Source organism: Oryzias latipes, chromosome 8 (assembly GCF_002234675.1).
Source record: "Oryzias latipes chromosome 8, ASM223467v1".
Lineage (NCBI taxonomy): Eukaryota > Metazoa > Chordata > Actinopteri > Beloniformes > Adrianichthyidae > Oryzias > Oryzias latipes.
The window spans coordinates 16,701,476-16,722,645 of record NC_019866.2 but is presented as its reverse complement, the minus strand read 5'-3'; the positions used below and the strand labels follow the sequence as shown (position 1 = coordinate 16,722,645).

At 38.5% G+C, this 21,170-nt stretch overlaps 1 protein-coding gene across 3 annotated transcripts in view; it reads left to right on the top strand.

Moving 5' to 3' along the window:
• atf7ip2 (activating transcription factor 7 interacting protein 2) overlaps nt 1-21,170 on the top strand; it is a 39,616-nt gene that overhangs the window by 17,704 nt on the left and 742 nt on the right. Inside the window, exons 2-13 of one of the 3 annotated variants that reach the window (XM_023957683.1) lie at nt 6,636-6,837; nt 10,221-10,293; nt 10,630-10,755; nt 12,733-12,798; nt 16,679-16,704; nt 16,822-16,862; nt 16,959-17,011; nt 18,525-18,570; nt 18,921-18,988; nt 20,485-20,634; nt 20,706-20,840; nt 20,920-21,107. In XM_023957683.1, the coding sequence (XP_023813451.1) occupies nt 6,647-6,837; nt 10,221-10,293; nt 10,630-10,755; nt 12,733-12,798; nt 16,679-16,704; nt 16,822-16,862; nt 16,959-17,011; nt 18,525-18,570; nt 18,921-18,988; nt 20,485-20,634; nt 20,706-20,840; nt 20,920-21,107 (1,163 nt within the window). In that variant the 5' untranslated portion in view covers nt 6,636-6,646. Of the gene's footprint in view, nt 1-6,635; nt 6,838-10,220; nt 10,294-10,629; nt 10,756-12,732; nt 12,799-16,678; nt 16,705-16,821; nt 16,874-16,958; nt 17,012-18,524; nt 18,571-18,920; nt 18,989-20,484; nt 20,635-20,705; nt 20,841-20,919; nt 21,108-21,170 lie in introns of all 3 variants that reach the window. The other 2 variants (XM_023957684.1, XM_023957685.1) reach the window with 2 other exon arrangements.

The window sequence follows — 21,170 nt, the reverse complement described above, 5'->3', positions numbered from 1 at the left end:
TACAGTGTTGTTAAAGGAGACGTGCGGTGAGAATGCTGATGTAAGCACGCAGAAAAGGCTGTAGATGAAGCAAGCCTCACCAGCAGAGGGCAGACGTGAGCTGACAGCTGCTTTGAAGCTACACTGGTGCCGTAGAAAGAACAGACCGAGGACATCTTTCTGCATTGAGAGGGTCGAGACTCGTTAAACTAATGGAAAATAAGTAAAACTTTTCCACCAGATCATAGAGCTTTTTATGCAGAAGGATCGGCGCATGGACATAAAAAGTAAAAGGCCAAACATAGTTTTCAATTTTTGTTTTACAAAAATTTCATGGGAGTAATTGGAAAGAAATTTAAGTATTTGAAAACTAAATTTTAGGCCTAAAATAATTATTTTTATTCTAATTTTAACAGACAACATTTGATAATGTAAAAGCAGCAGAATTTGAAGTTGGAAAAATACCAGAAATAGTTACTGAGGGTCAAAATTAAATGTGTGCTGAACAAATCTGTATACTTTAATTTTTTTACAATAGATATGAATCCTTTGTTCACAAGAAGAGTGTTCTATCCATGTCTATAAAAGAAATATTCTCTGTAAGACAAATATGTTTTTGTGTGTATCGTATATGCTGTTAGCTGCTGTTGGATGAACGTTGAAATATTCAGATCTTGCAATTGTAAATCTGACTCCAGAGGAGTCAGTGCCTCACCAGCCATCAACCTCACCGCACTTCACTGGGGTCAAATAATAATCACCTAATGATTCCTGAGTGCTGCAGTTTCTGTTGCTCACCGCTCCCCCAAGGGATGGATCAACTGTGGAGAACACATTTCTCACACCTAGGAGCGTGACAACTAATCTGACTTTTTTTAAGTTTAACTTTAAACAAGTGCTGCCAACAACAACATTTTATGGAAGTGTATCAGTCGCATAATTCAAAATAAAAGTCGACACCGGAAAAGTTTTTAAATTTTCAAAAAAAGCTGCATTCGTTGACTCAGAAATAAAATTAAAAAATCAATCCGTCAAATGGCTTTTTCTTCTTAAACATCGCTCATTTTTTCACTTAATTAAAATGATTAAGAAAATGGTAGTTGACATTTCATTTTTAAAAAGTTCTCTGGTAAATGTGTGCCAAAATTCCATTAGAAATATCTAATTTGACAATTAAAATGGATGAACTGAATTGCTTTCTTCATTTTAATAATGCAACTGCATCAACTGACTAAAAAATAAAATTAAAAACCATTATCCATATAGTTTTTTCATTTTCTACTTTAACACTGCACAATCTGTGACAAAATTAATGCGATAATGCAAAGAGGATATTATATTTTCCCTTTCACATCCACCATGCAAAAACTGTTCCATAATTCATTTCCAGTCAGCAGTTCCAGGGGGGAGGCAGGGTGAAGATGTCAGTATGGTATGGCGCTGCAGAAGAGGCTTTGGAGCACGAACAGAACCGACCGGCTGCTCTACGGGAGAAAAGCGTGTCTCTGAGAAGTGCAGCCGGACTCGTAGATTCTTGTTTGTGCGCAGAGCCCCGCCTTCAGCCCCTTAGACTTATGGGAAGTGGGGAATCTTGGGTGTAAAACCATGAGTTAGGGGGCTTTGAGCAGAAGTGACTTGCATGCTGTTTGGCCGCTTGTGTGTGTACTGTTAAATGGTCTCTGGTCCCGGACAGGAGGGGCATGAAAAGGAGCGGCCAGTTAAGCAGCAGCTGAGCCCTCATTTGCCTGCCACATTGTTAAAATGAGATGAGTCATTGCAATGTATCAATATTCTAGCAATAGCCTACGTGCACGATAGAACTTCCGGTTAACTTCCGTGTTGCGAGTGTGAGGCCGACAACTTCCTGTTGGTCGTGTTATTGTTGTGGGGAGTTTTGTTGAGTTGCTAGTTTTGAGTAAATAGTAGCGGATTTCGGGTAAAAGACAGGCGTTTGGTGTTTCAACGCGTGACAAAGACTTCACAACATTGTTGTGTACCCGTGTGCGAATTTGTCAAAGTACAACAGTACTAATATAAGCTTTCATAGCTTTCCAGTATATGTGTCGGTGAGAGCCGAATGGTGAACACGGCGGGAGGACTTCACCCCAAGCAAGACGCGTCATGTTTTGTTTTTGCAGCAATCGGAAAGAAAATGCGTCATGTAAACACGCCGTTCGGAATACTTTGCCCCGGTCAGACTTGTTCGGATCAAAATTTCTTTCCGATCGAGATAGCTGGGTTATACCGATCGTTTAGCATGTAAACGGTTCATTCCGATCGTGTGTCACCACTGCTCTTGTTTACGTCACGCATAGATGGTGTTTCGCTGAGAGAAAGCCTTGGAGCTCATATGGGACCGACCAACTGCTCAGCGGACGCCCCGTGAAAAGCGCCGCACCACTCTCGCCTTGCTGGCTCTCCCCTCTCTTTCACCCCTCACGAGGGAGATGCGGGGGGATGCGTGCCCACTGAGGTCTGGACCCGGCACCCGAGCTCTGCGTTCGGGTTTCGGTGCCAGTGGACCGAGTGAACCTCTGAGCAGAGCAGCCGGATTTATTAATGTGTTTGAGGGGAGGGTGCTTTGTTACGTGTGAGAATTCGGACTGCGAGCCGACCCGCCGCTCTGGGTTAGCGGCTGCAGGACTCGCGAGGACAGAGCAGAGCACACAGTTTGCTTTTCAGAGCAGAAATGTCGCTCAGTTCTTAGAAACTGTTCAAAAACATCACATGGAATTGTGTTTCTAGTTGTGCCCCGACAAAATAAAGGCTGATATTATTCCCAGAGATTTACGTGCAGGCAGTATTCAGATTGCAGCGTTTCCCGCATGGTTTGTCCTGGATTTTGTGTCCATCAAAAGGCCAATGTGGGCTAATGTTGTTAGCCTCTCCTATCACTGGGTTCTTCTTCAGTTCTGTTCTTCCACAAAAAAAGCACTGACCACAAGGATTAAATATAAAATGATGAGCGAACAGGCACTTCATAACATTCACAACATTAATAAAAGCACGTTTGGAAGATCGCCTCTTATATACCAAGCTGCTGCATAAATATGTGACAGCAAAGGTTTGTTTACAACGGGACACATTTCCCTTTCGGTATTTTCGACACTATATTTTTTTCGATATTTTGCCCATGTAACCACGATCCTGTAGATGTCGTTCACGGCGATTTTCGGGAGACCTTGTAGACAACGGGTGAAATATGCCATTTCGCAATCAAAATCTGCCGTGTCGCTGCTATAGAAGTCGCAAACCGGAAATGGTCGGCCTCACACTCAAGGCGGCGGAAGTAGAACTCCTTAGTTATGTGCACGGAGCCTATTATCAGCTTTTCATATAAAAAATCAATCATTAATTTTAAATTAAAAAAAATGATAAAAGCACATTTTTTTAATGAAGGTTAAAATGTATTTATGCTACACATAACTGAAATGTAATGTATTTAATGTGTTTATTGTGAATATGAATTACTTGGACACCAGAAGGATGCTCTGTCCAGATGTTTGCGTATTTGTTGTTGTAAGCGTCATTGAAAGAGGAATGTTGAGATACAAAGAATTAACAGTTAAATGCTGTTGGATGAATGGTAAAATATTCAGTTTTTACTATCATAAATCTGACTTGAGAGGAGTTGGTGCCTCACCAGCCGTCAACCTCACTGCACGTCACTGAGTAGTTGTGTGTGTCAGAGAGAGGCAGAGAAAAGAGTGAGATAGAGAGTGTATGTGTATGGGATGAGAGAGGGAGGTGCCTGTGTGTGTGGAGGGGGTATCAGACCTTCAGGGTAGTCGCTGTGTTAACTCTGGCTAAGCTGCATTTGATGTGTGTATTGAGGGTGGACACTTTCCTTGAAATAAACAGAAGTACAGTACTTGCTGTTGTATTGTAGGGAGAGGAGTGTTTTCTGGAAAATAATACGGCTTTAATTGTGTGTGTGTGTGTTTGTGTGTGTACGTCTTGGCAGGTCAGTGTGGGGTGTGGCTCTTTGACTCTCACAGTGAAAAACATTCAGCTCTTGGTGTCAAACTTGTTCGCCACCCCTTGCCTAATGTGTTGTTATGGGACTTCGGCAGAGGACGTAGGAGAAAGACAGCATGAGAACGGGGGAGGGAAGTGTGGCTGAATGAGGTTTTACGTAAAGAGACCAGATGGTTTTTTTAAACGCGTCACCGTCTCTGTTAATCTGTGACTCCATGCGTGCACATCTCACAGAGGCTACAGCTTTGATGGTGTGGGATTTTTAATCACCGCGGTGATGAAGCAGCAGAAGTCGCGGTTAACAGCAACCTGCACCCAAGCCCCCGCCCCCTGCCGCCACCGAACATAAAATCCCCCATCGGCCGCGTCGCAAATGAATACAATTCATAATTACAAGGCAATGTTCTTTACAAACAAATAACAGTAAAAACTATCTAACTAATGAACTAACTATATAGGTGTTGTAGGATGAGTATGTGTGTCAGCGCGCTGCGTGTGACGCGCAAGAGTGAGTAAGAGTGCGCACAAGTGTGTTGGGGGTGCACGTTCATGTTTGGTGTGACGGAGTTAAGGAGAACAGTGATAAAAGGTCTCCCCCAGGAAAACTCTGGAGTAGAGCTGTGGCGGTGTGGAATGGAATTTTGATCACCGCGGTGATGAAGCAGCAAGAGTCGCGACCCCCCCCCCCCCCCCCCCCCCCCCCAAAACACAAAATCCTCCGGCGGGCGGCCGCGTCGTGCAAAGACGAATGTGTTTATTATAGTTCAAATAACGCACCATATGCAGAACTTTAAAAATATTAAATAAATAAATATAAAAGAGGAACGTGCGTTGACGTGTCACCGCGGTGATGCAGTTATTGTCACACGCCTATCAGACGCTGTGCAAATACAAAAGAATCAAATGAACTCGGAGCTTGCTGTCATCCCAGGGGGCTTGACGAAGGAACTCCAACTGCTGGACATCGGTGTAAACATGGTGTACACACCGGGACGAATTTCGCCCGCGATATTCGTCCCGGCACCAATGTGAGTGTGCACACCGACGCGAAAAAACGCCACGCGTCAAAGCGTCACTTTTTAAAAAACGCCTCGCGTTCGTTTTTTTGGTTTGACGCGCCGCGTCAAAACTATACGACCAATGAGAATGGCGCTTTTGCACATGTGTCTGGAGCTTCTGAAATTACAGTAGAACACAACTTGGGGGCGCTCAAACACAAAACTGCCTTTCTGAGCACATATACCAGCGTAGAAGATAAACGCCAAGTAGCGTCTACACTGCCGCGAAGAAATAATATCGGACATTCTAAAATATCCCAGAACCTTGAAATATTCATGTTTTCCTTGTATGATTCTGACAAGCGCTTAAATACTTGCTCTCTTCTTCTGAGTGAAAAGCGACTTTAAGAAGCGTAAAGTTGCGCAGCGCCACCTTGTGTACAGGAGTATTTCTGTTTTACATTAAGCGCCATCTAATGTCAGGGAATGAAATTGCATGTTCGCTCGGCTCATCGTCAGCGAAAATCGCCTGGGTGTGAACACAAAAAACGTGCGAAAAATGCTGGCGAATATTCGCCAGGCCTTAAAGGCCCGTACACACCGGTTGCGAGGTTGCAGTTGTAAGGTTGCGAACGGCGTGGGAGCGATGGATGATGGACGGGAACTAACTTTCACTAAGATTGGGAGGCAGCGCCGGGCGAGTTATGCCACAATCTGTGAATGGATTGTAGATGCTTGGGCTAATGTGTCTGCTTCCACTGTTCTTTGAGCTTTCGCAATAGCCGGCATTATTAATGAAGAGCCGCACGGCAACGAGACGGACTCTGACAATGACAAAAGTGAACCTGGCGTATTTGACAAACATTTAGCCCAGCTGTTTCTTTACAGATACAGAAGATGAGAAAAATAGAAAGTAAATCACAACCAACTCAGTTTCGCTCCTGCTGCTTTTTTAAACACACACTAGCATGCGTATTTTAATGTGTTAATGTGCCCGCACCCTAGAACCCGGTGCGCCCTTTGTGTGTGTCAAATACAGAAAAATCACCCATAACTGAAACTGCACCCTATAACCCAGTGCGGCCCATAGTCGTGAAAATACTGTAAGTGACAGAATGAGCGGTGTTGAAAAAGAAAAAGTAATTTGGTGGATTGATTTTGCATTTTATTTTTGAGTCAACAAACACAGTTTTATTGTGAAAATAAAAAAGCATTTCCTGTATTGACGATTATTTTGAATTATCAGACAGACATGCTTCCATAAAATTAAGCCTTGGATGGACTTAAAGCAGTGAGCATCTTTGGCTGTACCTGTTATGTTTGGCCCTCATTAATTTCCATGAATTTTTGTGCTGGTCGGACGTAAATATGTGCGAACATCATCAGCCAAGCCTAACATGTTCCTATTTAGTCTGAAGGATTCAGTTAGTATAATTCCTACACTACATTTGCATGGTCTTTGGTATACTTGCTATACCAATACTCAAGTATATTTAATACATTAACCTTCACATGATTTTGCCAAGTGTTAAACAAACGTGTGGTACTAATATTCAGGTTTTAATGTATTTATTCATTTATTATTTTTTTCCTAATTTAGGTCTCTGTTCACAGATAAACTATTTCCAAAGCATAATATTTTTATAATGGTGTATCTTATTATCTTTTGTTGTTTCACAGGTTTAACAAGTATGCCAGTGCTTCCAGATCAAGTCAGACCGCTTGGAGGTTCTGCTGGTAAACACAAGCCAGTCAAACGTGCCACCAAGAGACCCTTAGACACTCGGGTGGCCATTGGGACAGCCTTTGACACATGGCGCTCACTGAAAAAAGCCAAAGGTTTACAGTCTGATGCCGAAGTGGCAAAATATCTTCTTGATCTGTGAGTCACTATCATGATTGGATCACAAAAAACTCCTCTGTGGTCTGATTGTTTTAAAAAAAAAATCATTTTAGTAGAATACTAGTTAATTGACTAACGGTTAAAATATTTTTTTTTTGTGTCTTTTGAAAGATTGTTTAAGGGGTCTGCAATCTTTAAAGGGCCTATACCATGCTATTCTAATGCTGCATTTACACCGGACTCGATTTGCGCATCAGGGGTGTCAAGTTTTAATGTTAAGTCAAAGAACAGACGCAATCTGAGGTCCTGCGGCGCGATTGGGGCAGCAGGCGCGGTAAGCCCCATCAACCAATAAATTGAATTGAATTAAAAGTGAATTGAATGAAGACATTTTGAAGATCACCGCTAGCTTTGTAGAGAAAGTAGGTGTTTTTTGTTTGCCGGGGGGGTGGTGCTGGCAGCGCAGTCTCTTCCTGGAAGGGTCTCTTCTCACTTTTCTATAATAGCTAATGAGAATCTGCTCGTTGTTGTGAGTTGAGAGGGGAAAGTGCCTTGAGCGCAGGTTTTTAGAGAAATACTCAGAAATTTGTGAATGGATCAAAATACCACTTTGGGGTTTCTTTTCGTGAAGAATAAACATTATAATGCACTTCATATTTCAAAAAACGATTTTGCATGGTATAGGCCCTTTAACTCCAAAAGAGCCATTTGGTCCGGTTCAGGGGTCTACAACCTTCCGGAGACTTATGTGGCTCTTTTACCCCTTAATCTTTGGTTAAAGAAAAAAAAAAGTTTTAAAAGTTACTGTAATGCAGTGCTTCTCAATTATTTTTTGCCCCCCCCCCCCCCCCCCCCCCCCTTAGGAAAAAGAAAACGTTTCGCGCCTCCCCTAGCCCCCCTTCCCCCCCACACACACACAGTCGCCGCGGTGACAATATATTAGGATATAAAAAATGGCTAAGTATACCTAAAATTGTATCTTTTAACATTAACAAAAAAAACAATATAAATCCACTTTCAACAAATATTAACTTTATTTAGCCACACAGAAAACCTGGTATAGTCTAAAACAGAAAAAAAAGATTAGTGATTAGTGATTTTTTTTTCTTTCTTTTTTCTAAATGATCTATTGTTTATTCATGATCTCATAAAGTGCAGCTGTTTTACTGCATTACCTGCTGTCTTTATGTCAAATACTAACACCAACTAAACCACAGGGAGACAAAGAATACATTTATGGAAAATAGAGACATATAACAAAAATATCTACAGTATTTAATAAAGAATGACAGGAGACGGCAGGACGGCAGTTCACAGGTTTCAGGCTATTACAAACTCATATAACAGATAATAGGAAACCTACAGTGGCGCAGATTTTTTTCCAAGCACTGAGCTGCTGTCACCACAGCCCCCCTTTTTGCGCCCCGAGCAATTGCCCGTTTTACCTGTGCCTAAAACCGCTACTACTGCGCGCCCCCCCTGGCATCGCATCGCCCCACTGTTTGAGAAGCACTGCTGTAATGTAAAAAGTAAGTAAGTAGTCAAATAAAAAAAAAATTTGAAGCGAACTCAAACTTTATTCAAGTCATTCACAAAACAGTTGAAGGACAGTACATATTACAAGTACTAAAACATTTTGACAGATTTTTGCTGACATGCGCCACAAATGATAAAATAAACTTTTTTTAAAAATCACTGTTTACATTGCATGGCCCACTGCTACATTTGCTGCATTGAGATGATCCTGTGACACGGCGTGAATTTATTTTGAAAGAAAGTCATATGAACTTCTTTCAAGTTTTAAACTATTTTATAGTTTGAAAAAAAGGCTATTTTCTCTTCATGTTTGTTTTATTTAAGCAAAAAATCAATTGTTAATTTATGTTTATCATTATAGTAATAACACGAATACAGTGTCTTATTTTTCTAAAGGGTGTAGTAAGACTTTTCGGCTCTTGTTGTTAGTAAGAAGTCAACCCAAGTGGCTCATTAAGTGTTAAAGGTTGCAGACCCATTTAGGAAAATACACTTTAGTTTTCCAAACTCTATTTTTCTGTATTGTTTTTGTCAGTTTTGGGCCGTCAAGGCCTTCAAGTCCTTCTCTGAAAGCTTAAATAAAATCTGGAACATGTGTTAATTATATATAGTCCATGGATACTCATTAAATCATTCCAAATGGTCTGTCCTTTTCCTTTTATTGTGTTTATGATGGTTATACTTCTTCCAGATAGACATGTATTTTTCTATTTGAGCATTTAACCAATCGCATTTCAGCAGTCTTTTGTTGCCAGGCAGGGTCAGAGCTAAAAAAAGGGCCTTCACTATCTGTTTGGCAGGCCCTCTAATGTGAAATCAATGTCAGACATTAATTTCCTTCAACCAATCCGATTTTGCGTTGGTGTCAGCAGGGGTTTCTAAGAGGCTTATGCAACTTAACTGTATTCAGACCTTCTGACTGGATGACACCAGAAGTTTCAGGAATACAGGAAAATTTTCCCACATGCAGTCTTGTCCAGTTTGAGACAGAGCCATGGAGCACTTTTTGATCCGTGTTAGTTAAAAACAGACTTGACTGTAATGTACGCTATGGATGATTTTGCAGGAAAATCTCCTGCTGATGTCCTTGGCTTCCTTCCTCAGAAAAATCTGAGTGAAAGCATGAAGCAGCTGTACAGATTTGTTTGCATGGCGCTGACCATCCCCGTGTCCACTGCATCTGTCAAGCGGACATTTTCGGCTCTAGAGCAAATTAAAAGCTATGCAGAAACACAACTGGACAGACTCGGCTCTCAGCACTGGCCTTGATGGCAATGGAAAAAGACTTTTTGATGGAACTGAAGCGCGATAATCTACATAACAGGGTGATCGAACTGTTTTTGAGGAAAGAGAGGAGGACGGATTTTGTCTTAAAATAATCCGATTTTCTTTGATTAGTGAAATGATAAATATCATAATAATATTTTAAATTTATGTGGTTATTTTCAATGCTTTTTGCTGGCTGTAGTTGCATAACGAGATTTATTTTCTTTTTACAGTTTATTCAGTTTATTTAGAGGCATTTATTGTGGCTACATGAATTTTCAATATGCAATGCAGAGCTCGTTTTTGCATTGTAAAATGGTTAAAAGGGGGTTGAGTGATTCAGACCTAGCACTACTGATAGCCTAGGTGTGTAATGTCCCTGGTTTTTGTGAACATTAAGTCATTCCTTGATAAAGTGTACCTTCTGAGTATTTACAACAATTTAAATAAATACTTAAAAATGAAATATTGAGCTTAACTTTCTTTATATATTTCCTTCATCAGAAAAATGCCACAAGAACAAGTTAAAAACACCAAAAACACAATTTTTATTGGAGTGGGTCTTTAATTCAATAAGTTCTATGTGGGCATTTTTTTAACACTTTGTTTGTTTTTTTAAGAAAATTGGACAACTCAACCCCAGCTTCGCCCTCAACTATACCAATTGATTTAAAGAGATTTTCCCAGTCAGAGGTGAGTAAAAACATCAAAAGCTTTGTGATTCTTGTGTTTATCTTACCTTTTTAAAGATTTCTTTTAATCCATATTTCAAATTTGTGTTCTAATGTCTTAAATTTTTAATGTTTTCTCTAATGTTTTAAATTGGAAACAAATTCTAACTGTCCTTAAGCTAAACCTTGAGCCACATTGAAAGGAAGAATGCTTAAAGGCCATATATAACTGTGCCTTAATCCTGATCATTTTCATAAATTCAGCAATCAGTCACTATATTAACCTGTATTTTCAACATTTTGGTGAAGTTTTCTTTTTGTATTTATCTTGAAAGCTAAAAGTTGTCTGGGTTTGCAGGTGCAAAAGCTGATTAAGAAGGAAGTCCACATGGCAGTGAAAATGAAAGAAATCCAGCTGCAGGGTTTGATAGACAGTATTAAGAAGATCAACCATGAAGCTGACTTAGAAATCCAGAAACTCCAGGTGAGCTGAAAGCTTATGTCTTGTTACATGCAAACATATTGCTACGTTTACACGTTTTTTAATTTTTACCAGCAAATCTCTACCACCCACAGTTAGAAGAAACTTGGTGCAAAATGTCTAAGCAGTGCAAATGTCATACATTTTGCTCCTGGCATTTTCTTTCACAGCTCTATTCCAAAATATGAAAAACTTGGTGTAATAAGTTTGCCTGGGCTAAGATCGAAATTATACATTTTTCCTCCATGATCAATTTTCAAACAGTGAGCACTTTACTGAAATGAAAGGGACTCCATCTATACCTCAGTACCAAATCCAAATCCCTGGTTGGTCAAAGTTCAACCTGGTTTAACTTGTACATCAAGTTATGTGGCAGTGCGTTTCTACGTAGAACTTGAAAACCGTTGTGAAAACTTGCATAGCTACAAGTGAATGCAAGAGTCTTGAACGTAGAAGTCTAAAACGCACATTTACATGTGTTCAAATAGACTTATTAATGGAAGTTGTCACTTGAACACGTCTTGTTGAGGGCGTGTGAACGTATCTTAAAGGGCCTATATCATGCTTTTCTTGAGCCTTTCAGAATAAATATATCTATATATATATATATAGTGGGGCAAAAAAGTATTTGGTCAGCCAGCAATTGTGCAAGTTCTCCCACCTAAAATGATGAGAAGCCTGTAATTCTCCTCATAAGTATACCTCTACTATGAGACAAAATGAGAAAAAACATCCAGATAATCAAATTGTCTGATTTTTTTAAAGGGTTTATTCGTAAAGTATGGTGGAAAATAAGTGGTCATAGCAAAAGTTCAACTTAAGTTCAACCCTTGTTGGCAATGACAATGTTGGTCCATTACTCCATGCAAATCTCCTCTAGATTAGTGATGATTTGGGGCTGTCGCTGGGCAACACAGACTTTCAACACCCTTTTTCTATGGGGTTGAGATCTGGAGATTGGCTAGGCCACTCTAAAACCTTGAAATGCTTTTTACAAAGCCACTCCTTCGTGTGTTTCGGATGGTTGTCATGCTGACCCAGCCACGTTTCATCTTCAATACCCTAGCTGACGCAAGGAGTTTTTCACTCAAAATCTGACGATACATGGCCCCATTCATTTTTTTTACACGGATGAGTCTTCCAGGTTAACAATTTTAATTCTGGTTACTTAGAAGCTTTTGGTCTTGGCCATAGTGGAGTTTGGAGTGTGACTGTTTAAGGTTGTGGACCGGTGTTTTTTATATAGATAATGAGTTCAAACAGGTGCCATTAATACAGGAAATGATTGGAGTACAGACGATCCTCTTACTGAAAAAGTTACAAATCTGTGAGATCCAGAAATCTTATTTGTTGGTGACCAAATACGTTTTCCTACCATGCAGTGAGACGTCTTGACTTGCATATAAAATTAGAGTTTAGCCGATCACAGGTAGCTCTGCGGAGAAGGTGGGTGTGTGTGTGCTAGCCTGGGGGGAAGTTAGCTGCACAGACTCTTGCTGGAAGGGGCTATTCCTCATTTTCAAACGTATGAATGTGAGAACCCAATCGTTTTCGTGGTTTGGCAGGGGCTGGTGCTCAGAGCGCATGAATAGATCCAAATACAGCTTAAGGTTTTTTTTGGTGAGGAATTAATATCATAATACATTCAAAACCTCAAAAAAATTTATTTTGCATGATATAGGCCCTTTAAGACTTATTGATCTGAGCTTTCTAACATCATCTTGAATCCCATATGGACTTTCAAAAATGTTTCAAAGCTGTTGATCACGTTGTCGCGAAAGCGACTGATCACTACCAATCAGAATCTATGATCAAAACAAAAATGGAAACCTGTCTAATTAAAAAGTATAATCTGTATGTTTCAGTTTGCTTGTTTATTTTCAGATTTCTATTTTTACTTTTTAAATCATTGTCAACTTTAGTGTAAAGCTGCATGTTCTCTTTTAACGGATAAAAATTTGCTTTCCCTTTTTCCTTTAGGCTCAAATTGACACAGTGTCTATAAAAGTGGATGAAGCTTTTGCTTATCTGACATCTCAGAGCAAGGTGCGCATGCATAATTATACAGATTCTATGCCGTAACTATGGGGTAAGGAATCTGACAGTAAGAAATATATTCATAAAGACAAAGTTGTTCATAAATGAATACTTTGTGCACAACTTTGCAGGAAAAAATATGAATATAATGTTTAGTTTTATGTTTAACATGTATGTTTGTCTTTGTTTTGAGCACGACTTTTCTTTTTTTCCCCATTCAATTACATTTTATTTATGTAGCCCAATATTACAACAATAATTGTCTTAAAGGGCTACATACTAATAATTGTATAAGAACATGAAATCAATCCTAGAATATAATAGGTCATTGCTATACTAAACTAAACAGACTAAGCTAAACTGGGCATCCCTGCACTTAGACTCTCCGTCTTGGTAAGGCAAATCTCCTAAAAAAACGGATTCTGGGGGAAAAAGAGGAAGAAACCTCAGGGATGTCCACATGAAGGAGGGATCCTCTCCTTGGATGGACAGGCAATGTACCAGAACTATTAGAGAAGAATTAGCTTATCTAACGCTACAACTGCATGTTTGAATAGTGTAGCACAGTGGTTCTCAAACTTTTTCTCTTGTTCCCCCCTTTGGAGGAGGATAAAGGTTCATCATAAAATTGAATTTTCTATATTTAAATAAATTAAAGGATTTTAAATGTTCCTTTTTGTTCAAAGATACGGAAAATGGTACCACAAACGGTGCAAAAAAAGGATTTTAAGTGTTCCTATATCCTAATTTCCACCCTAACCAATAAATAGTGCACTATATAATGTGTTCGCTATTTTTTAGTGCTGTCCTAATCTACAATTACCAAATCGAGTGCCCCAGAAATTTCTCAGAAGTCTCTGTGAAAAACCAGTGTGCATCGAGGCTCACTAGATTAGCGAATATAGACCACATTGCATTGCGTTGAAACAATTTCCCCCCCAAAAAATTATTTAAATGTTTTTGTAATAAATCATCGTTTTTTATCTTCAGAAGACAGTGGACTCATAAATAATCGTTGAAAAATGCTCATATTAATAAAAATGTAACTTCATGAAATCCTTGACGTCACATCCAACGTTTAAAAAAAATACGTAGTGAGCAAGGTGTCCGAATTGTTTTTAAAATTCATGGCACCACATAGTGCCGCACTATATAGAATTTTTAGTAGTTAGGGGTTAGGGTGGGAATTCGGACACGTGTTGTCAAACAATCAAATTTTTTTTATGAGGGAAATGATAAATATCATAATAAATAATTTTCTAAAAGAAAAATGTTCACCGTGCGACCTCAGACACACCGGTTTTAGCATACATACGCACACACACTCATTCCACAACACATACTTTTCTGCATTCTTCAAAAAAATCTGATCACAGTTGCAAAGAAAGGCAGGTTTAGGTATCCAATCCAAACCGGTCGCATGTGCGAAATACGTCAATGTCCATTCTTTTAAGATGTTAAAACTGCCGTTAACAAGAATAATTACGTCTTCAAATGTCACGATTAGGATTTGGTTGATGTAAGTAATGTAAGCCCCACAGTTGAGAACCACTGGTGTAGCAGAGTGACTTCATCCATATGGAGTTGGGGGACGGCTGGGGGTGCGAGACGAGCCAGACGCGAGGTCCACGGCCAGTACAGGAGCAGGAGTACAGTTAAGCCAGAGGTCCATTACCAATTACAGGTGTCCCCTGTTAACTCGCTGTCAAAAATACTTCATGTGGTCACAGATATATATATCAAGTCAGGGAACATAGATTATTCAAATTATGCATGCGTATTGGGATTTATTTTTTTAAACTAAAAAACAAAGGAGCTTTTTAAAATGGTACAAATTCTATAACAGGAAAATATTTTGCTACCATAGCTCTGGTAATGGAATAAAATCGATCATAAAACAGTGATCTCCAGTCATTTTGTCTGTGCCAGGTGTCAACAGCTGATCATGTAAACAATGCACCAGAAGATAGTTTCAGACCCAGCAGTGATGGGAAAACAGGCCAAAAAGCGATAGCAGACATGCCACTCTACTCATTAGGAGTAAAAAGGTGCATGTCTGTCAAAATTGGTTGATATTAAGAGTAATCAAAACAAAGAATGGGCTAGGCTAACTGGCAGCCGACTGTTGCTGGTGTAAAAAAGATCAAATTACAGTGAATTAACAGGGGAAATGTTGTATTCAAGACAAGCAAGAGATGTAATCAAAACAAATCACATATTTGGTGTTGTCTTGATGACATTTTTCTTTACAAGGGTTTACATACACGGAAAATAGTCACTATTAATATATCAAACTAGTGTCCTCTAATGTCAGGGGTGTCCAAACCTTTTGCAGAGGGGGCCAGATTTCGGCCTGCATTATTTGAACCCCTTTAAAAACTTCAAATGCACTATTTAATGTACATTTTATTGCAATGGCATACTATTGACTTCCTCAGGTAGAACAGAAAAAACAGCTAAATACATTTTTCCCAGAATTACTGAGATTGCGCTAATAAATTTGTGCTAATAAATTTGCCTAATGGAAATTTGACAATGAAAAGAAAAGCATTTATCGAATTTTATTTTAGCTGTGCTAAAGAGAAGAAACAACTCATTTGTGATAGAAAATAAAACCCTTTACAGACCGTGTAAAAATGCCAATACAGAGGGCAAAGACGAATCAGAAATTGACTGTCACTTAATACATTTTTTATCTCATGTTTGGATTGTGTTGTGGCGTCCTCTCTCTTTGCATTTGAAATAATTTCATTTTTTTAAATTACAACCATAGTTTTTCTTTGTAAAATAATGTAATAATTTGTCCGGTAAAAAATGTGCCAGGCCGGTAGATTTTTTTTTTTTTATATCTTCCGGCCAACTTGGCTGGTGAGTAAAAATTTAAATGTTGACCAGGGGAGTTGTGACTTCAAACTTGGAGCATCAAAACACATGCAGCAAAATCAGTTCGAAGGTTGTAGCTGCCAAAACTGGGAGTATTACAACATTTGTTTCAACACCTAAAACAGACACTATTGAGTGCGAGAAGTGTTTCTCTTTGAGATCTCAAGCTCACAGTAGCCCACAAAATATCTGCTGCATTGTTCTGCAAACATTTTTTGCTTGTATTTAGTTGAACTTTGTGTTAAAAACTATTTGTTAAGAAAGTTAAAAGAAGGGAGACATTTTGTTTTTATTAAAATTGGTGTGAAAACATTGGAGATTTTATTTTTTGGCCATATCACCCAGCTCTAGTTGGTGTTGTCCTTACAAAGTTAATTTTCTATACCTCTGATATCAAAAGCAAGAATCAGAAATGTACATTTGAGGAAATGAGTATTTGATCCCTTGATGAGTTTGTAGGTTTACGCACTTAAAAAGAAACTGACATTTTGTCATCAATCAAACATTATTTTTTATTACATCCCATTGGTAGTAGGTTAATATAATGTGGGTTTGCCACAAAACACAAAGTCTTTACAGGAGTTTTAACAATCCTTAATTCTCTCAATAAAATGCAAATAGATTTATTAAAATTCATTAAAGTTGATTTCTATCTCTAAACCTACCATTAGGATGACAGACTCAAACCTACAAAATTAAGAAGGGGTCAAATACTTATTTCCCCCACTGTATGAGTAGTAGCAAGTTTCCTGCAGTACAATAAAAAAAAAAAGAAATTAATTACTCTACACACTCTTAAAAGAACCACACATACAGTCTAAAAACAAAGTTTAGGAATATAAGAATATATGATGCTGCAGAAAAAGAAATATATGGTGGACGATGTGTGTTTTAAAATAAGTTTTTATTTTGAAAAGTGCAAAGGTTTCATATATTTTATTTTATATTTCCTAATATTTATGTATTTTTAAAGCTTATATTTTTATATGATCTGCAACCTCTCTAGTGTCCACCTACTGTTGACATCATCAGGTATGTAAAGCCCCTCTTTTAATTTTAGTCCTAAAAAAAAGTTAAATTATCATGTGACTTAGACTTATGATTGATTTATGTTGTTGGAATAACTGAAACATGTTGTGAACTGTTTAGGCAAGACCTGGACGACATAACCGTGGAAACCAGCTCACAGAGTGAGAGTTCGGTAACGCTAAATATTATTTAATCCTTTGGGTTAAATGTTTCGTTTATCCGTGTCTTTTTTTCTTTTAATTTATTTGAATTGGCAGATGAAATGCTGGAACTCAAGACAACAAAAAAGGGAGAGACATTGCAAATAATAGTAACTGAACTTTTTTTTCATTCTTTGCATTTTAGAAAAGTTTAAATCACTTTACACTACTCACAATATGTTAGGGATATTGTTTTTTGCATGAGTGCTTTCCCCATTTGTCTGAATTGTCTGAATTTTTATTAGTTTGATATCTATTAACCCAGAAATTAATACTATAATAAAGATGGCCCCAAATAACAAAAGAAATGACCATTCCAACAGCGGGTATTGACACCATTTGCCGCAATGACAGGTTGTCAGTGACGTCTCATGCTCCTCACTGGGCTCATGATGTTCTGAGACAATACGTTCCACAACTGCTACATGCAGTTCTACCATGTCACTTGGGGGTTGGACTACGATCATCCAGTCTCTGCTTCAGCTGGTCCCAGACATGTTCTATAGGGTTCAGGTCAGGGTACATTGTGAGGCACTCTCACTTCCTGAAGTCCAATTGTGACAATTCTGGCATTATGTGGTGGAGCTTTATCATCCATGAACAGAAAATTGAAGGTGTGCTGGTGGACTGTGATGTCTCTGAGGTAAGAATGAGTAACGACTGGGCCATCTACAATAACCAGATAGGTTTTGCGCTGGCTGGTTATGATGGCCAAACTGTTGCACCTACTCCACCAAAGGGAACACTGGAGACCACGTTGACCTTGATGTATCGATCACTGGGAACTGACTACCATCATTTCTGTGCAAGGTTACCTGACACTCATCAGTAAACAAGACGGTAGACTATTGCTGCATTGTTCAGGCCAAAAGGTTCACTGTAAACATTTATGGCGGTGTCTTGGTATCACTGGAGTCAGTTGCAAATGGTTTGTATGGAAACCCTAGTCCCCTAACATCTGGTAAACAGGCCTGCAGCTGTGTGGCCTTTGGCAGACCATGTCTGAATTCAGAGGTCTTTAGGTAGTGGTCATTGCTGTGGTCTGTCCAGTGACAGACCACAGCAATGACCACAACCTAAAGAAGTGCGGGGCTCCACTCCTGGTTCTGTCACAAACTCTGCCAGTAGTTCTCTGTCTTGATCCATGTCTGCTGATGACACTTTGAGACTTAGCAAATTCACCTCTAACATCTAACTGCCTACTTCCAACCCAAAGGCGCACTATGGCCAGGTGGAGCTGCTTGTATTTACTGATGTCGTGTGTTCATGCGTTTCCACTTTCAATAATGAACTCGGAATGACTTAATGGAAAATTTAGCTTTTTCTACCAACAGCATACTGAAATTGATGCCACATTGAAAAGGTTTTTCTTTCAGATTTTGTTTTTTGTTTTGGCCCCAATAAGACACGACACACAGTACAGTGAGACCATTACGGGAAAACGCAAAATGAGGTGCTTCTATCACCTCAACATCTTGAAAATGTGTGAAGTAAGACAAACACTGTGTGTGTGATATCCACTAAGTTTTTAATATGTCCCTAACTTATTCTGAGTAGTGTAATTCATCGATCCAACTTTCTTCTTCTAACACAATGTAACAACCTGCCATTGTTTTTCCACAGGATGAAATCAAAAATGCACTGGAGAGGCTTCGTTCAGAAAAAGATGGTAAATTGATGGTCGTATATTTGATTTTACCAAGTTTATTTTGTAAAACTAGAATTGACCTCTTAACCCTTGTGCTATCTCAAAATGACCCCACCCTTACATTACCGTGTTATTCCTACCACGACAAAGGTGGATAAAAGGTGAAGAGGATTTCATCTAATCCGTAGACACCAGTGAAAATCATAAATCATAGAAGAAAAAAGGTTAAGCATACTGTCTTGTGGGGTCCAGATGACCCCACTCTCAACATTAAAGTTGCTTGGATAGCACAAGGGTTAAGCATTTTAAGTCAACTTAATTAACCTCATTGTCATTTTCTCTGTTATTTGTTGTATTCGTTTTGTGGGTAGCGTCTGTGTCAGGTTTGAATGCAGAAGCGTTTCCACCTTTTCTTACGCCTTATAGTTCGAGATTGAAGGTAGGGGTTGTTTTGATTTTTTTTGTTTCTTTGCATTTGCTTTTACTACTTTTTTACTACAAAAATAACCTTTTTCTCTGTTTGTTATATATAAATTAGAATGTGATAACTTGTTTACGGAAAAGCTTATTGAGACAAAAAGTGACCCTTTTATATGATCTGGAATGATTCAGTATCTGTTAAATGGAGAATAAAGGCTTGTCCACATGGAATTTTCATCAACACTTAATATTGCAAAATTATGTACAATAAGTAATAAATAATAAATAATCTCAAGCTTTTCTCTAAATCAACTAAAGAAACAAAAAACAATGATAAAGAATGGGGACATCTGGTGGCCAATTAAAGGCAAAACAATCAGCAATACAAGTTTAGAAAAGATTGAATTTTAATGTAAAGTACATTGCTGTTGAATTAAAAAGGAAACTATGGAGCTCTGAACATGGCATTCAAAAACTAATAGTACATTTTTCCCTATAATTATTAAATTGCGGCCAAAAAATAGTATTTTGTCTGCTCCAGTTAACATATTTTGGCCACAATTTGGCATTTTGTGCACACAAATGAGTACTTTGGTATCTTCAAATGCTACTAAGTTAAATGCTAATAAATGCTAATAAAAGACTAATTTGTGCGCACAAAATGCTAATTTGTAGCCACAAAATCTTTATTAGAAGGTTTCTTTTTTCCTTAATGTCATGCCAATGTCATGCCCTGAACTCCATAGAAAACAGACTTGTTATTTACTGCAGCTTCAGCTTAAAAAAGCTGCATTCTTGCTGCACTTACTGCCTTTAACCTGTCACAATTTTCATGTAAAGTTATAAATAGAAATAGAAATATCTTTAGTTGTCATTGTACGTTGTACAACGAAATTACAGATATCTATATTTATCCATCAGATAAATATAGTCTAATATTATAGAATATAACCATTATGAAGAGTCTTACTACAGTATTGGGATTATTTAAACAGAATATAAACTGTCAGAAAAAAAACGATGGCCTATACAATGTTAGTCGTCAGTAAAGTACACAAATTATGCATTTATCATAAAAAGACACTTTCACGTGTCAGGCTAGAACTTTTAAGCTCTTCTGATGGACTGTTTCTAAGAATCACATGTACCCTATGTTAATGTACATAAAGTTAGGGTTTCTTTTTTGGTAAGAGTTAAAACTTACTGCTTGGGTTTTTTTTCTTTAACAAAACTTTGCAACAAACCCAAAAATAAAAACTAGTTATAGAGCTCTAACTGAGCACAGGAGGATTGTTCAAGAAACGGCAAAGGATCCCTGAAAAGTTGTGACAACAAATCTTACACAAGTAATGTGTGAGTTTGATTGTAAAATAATTTTTAAATGTGAGTTACAAACTCATAAAGCCAAAGTCTAACTTAAAAAAAACCTGCAAAATGAAAGGAAAAGTTAAAACTTCAAGGTTTTTTGTTTTTGAATTATTTTTGTCTAAAAAAATGTATTGCTTCGCTTTCCAGAAATGTACGGATATGAAAACGCTAGAGAAGAAAGATCTTCAGCAGGACAGTGAGAAATTGAAACAGTCAGATGAGCCAAAGGCTAAAAAGATCAAAGCTGATCCTCTTGAGAGCAACAGTCCTGTAAAGACAAAGCAAACCAACAATCTGGTATTACTTATACATCATAATGTTTATTTCCTAGACTGTCTACTGCAATCTTATTGGTGTTTTTCTTTAAGATTGTGAAAGAAGAAAGTCACACGGATGAGACTTTAGAACAGTTTGATGAGCCAAAGGCTAACCTTGTCAAAATTGAATGCAATCCTCCTGAGTGCAGCTACGCTACTAAAGAAAACAATGGAAGGAGCGATCAGGTATTGCACAGACTCATGGTGTTGATATATTAGACTGCTGGCGAGTCTTTTTACATAAACAGTTTTTTTCTGTCCACAGGAACTGCTTTCCTACCCTCCGCTTCCTCCAGTTCCCTTTCCGCTGTTTCTAAACATTAAAGCGGCTTCATACAGCATCCCTCAGAAACTAGCGGTCGACGTGGCCCTCATCAGAAACCCCACTGGACTCTCAGTGAGCTGGGACGTGATGGACGAAGATCCCTGTGCACCGCCAATGGAAAGTTACACGTAAGACAGAGCAGCCTATTAATAGAAGGGGATATCTGATGCTCAGTGATGACATGTGTGTAC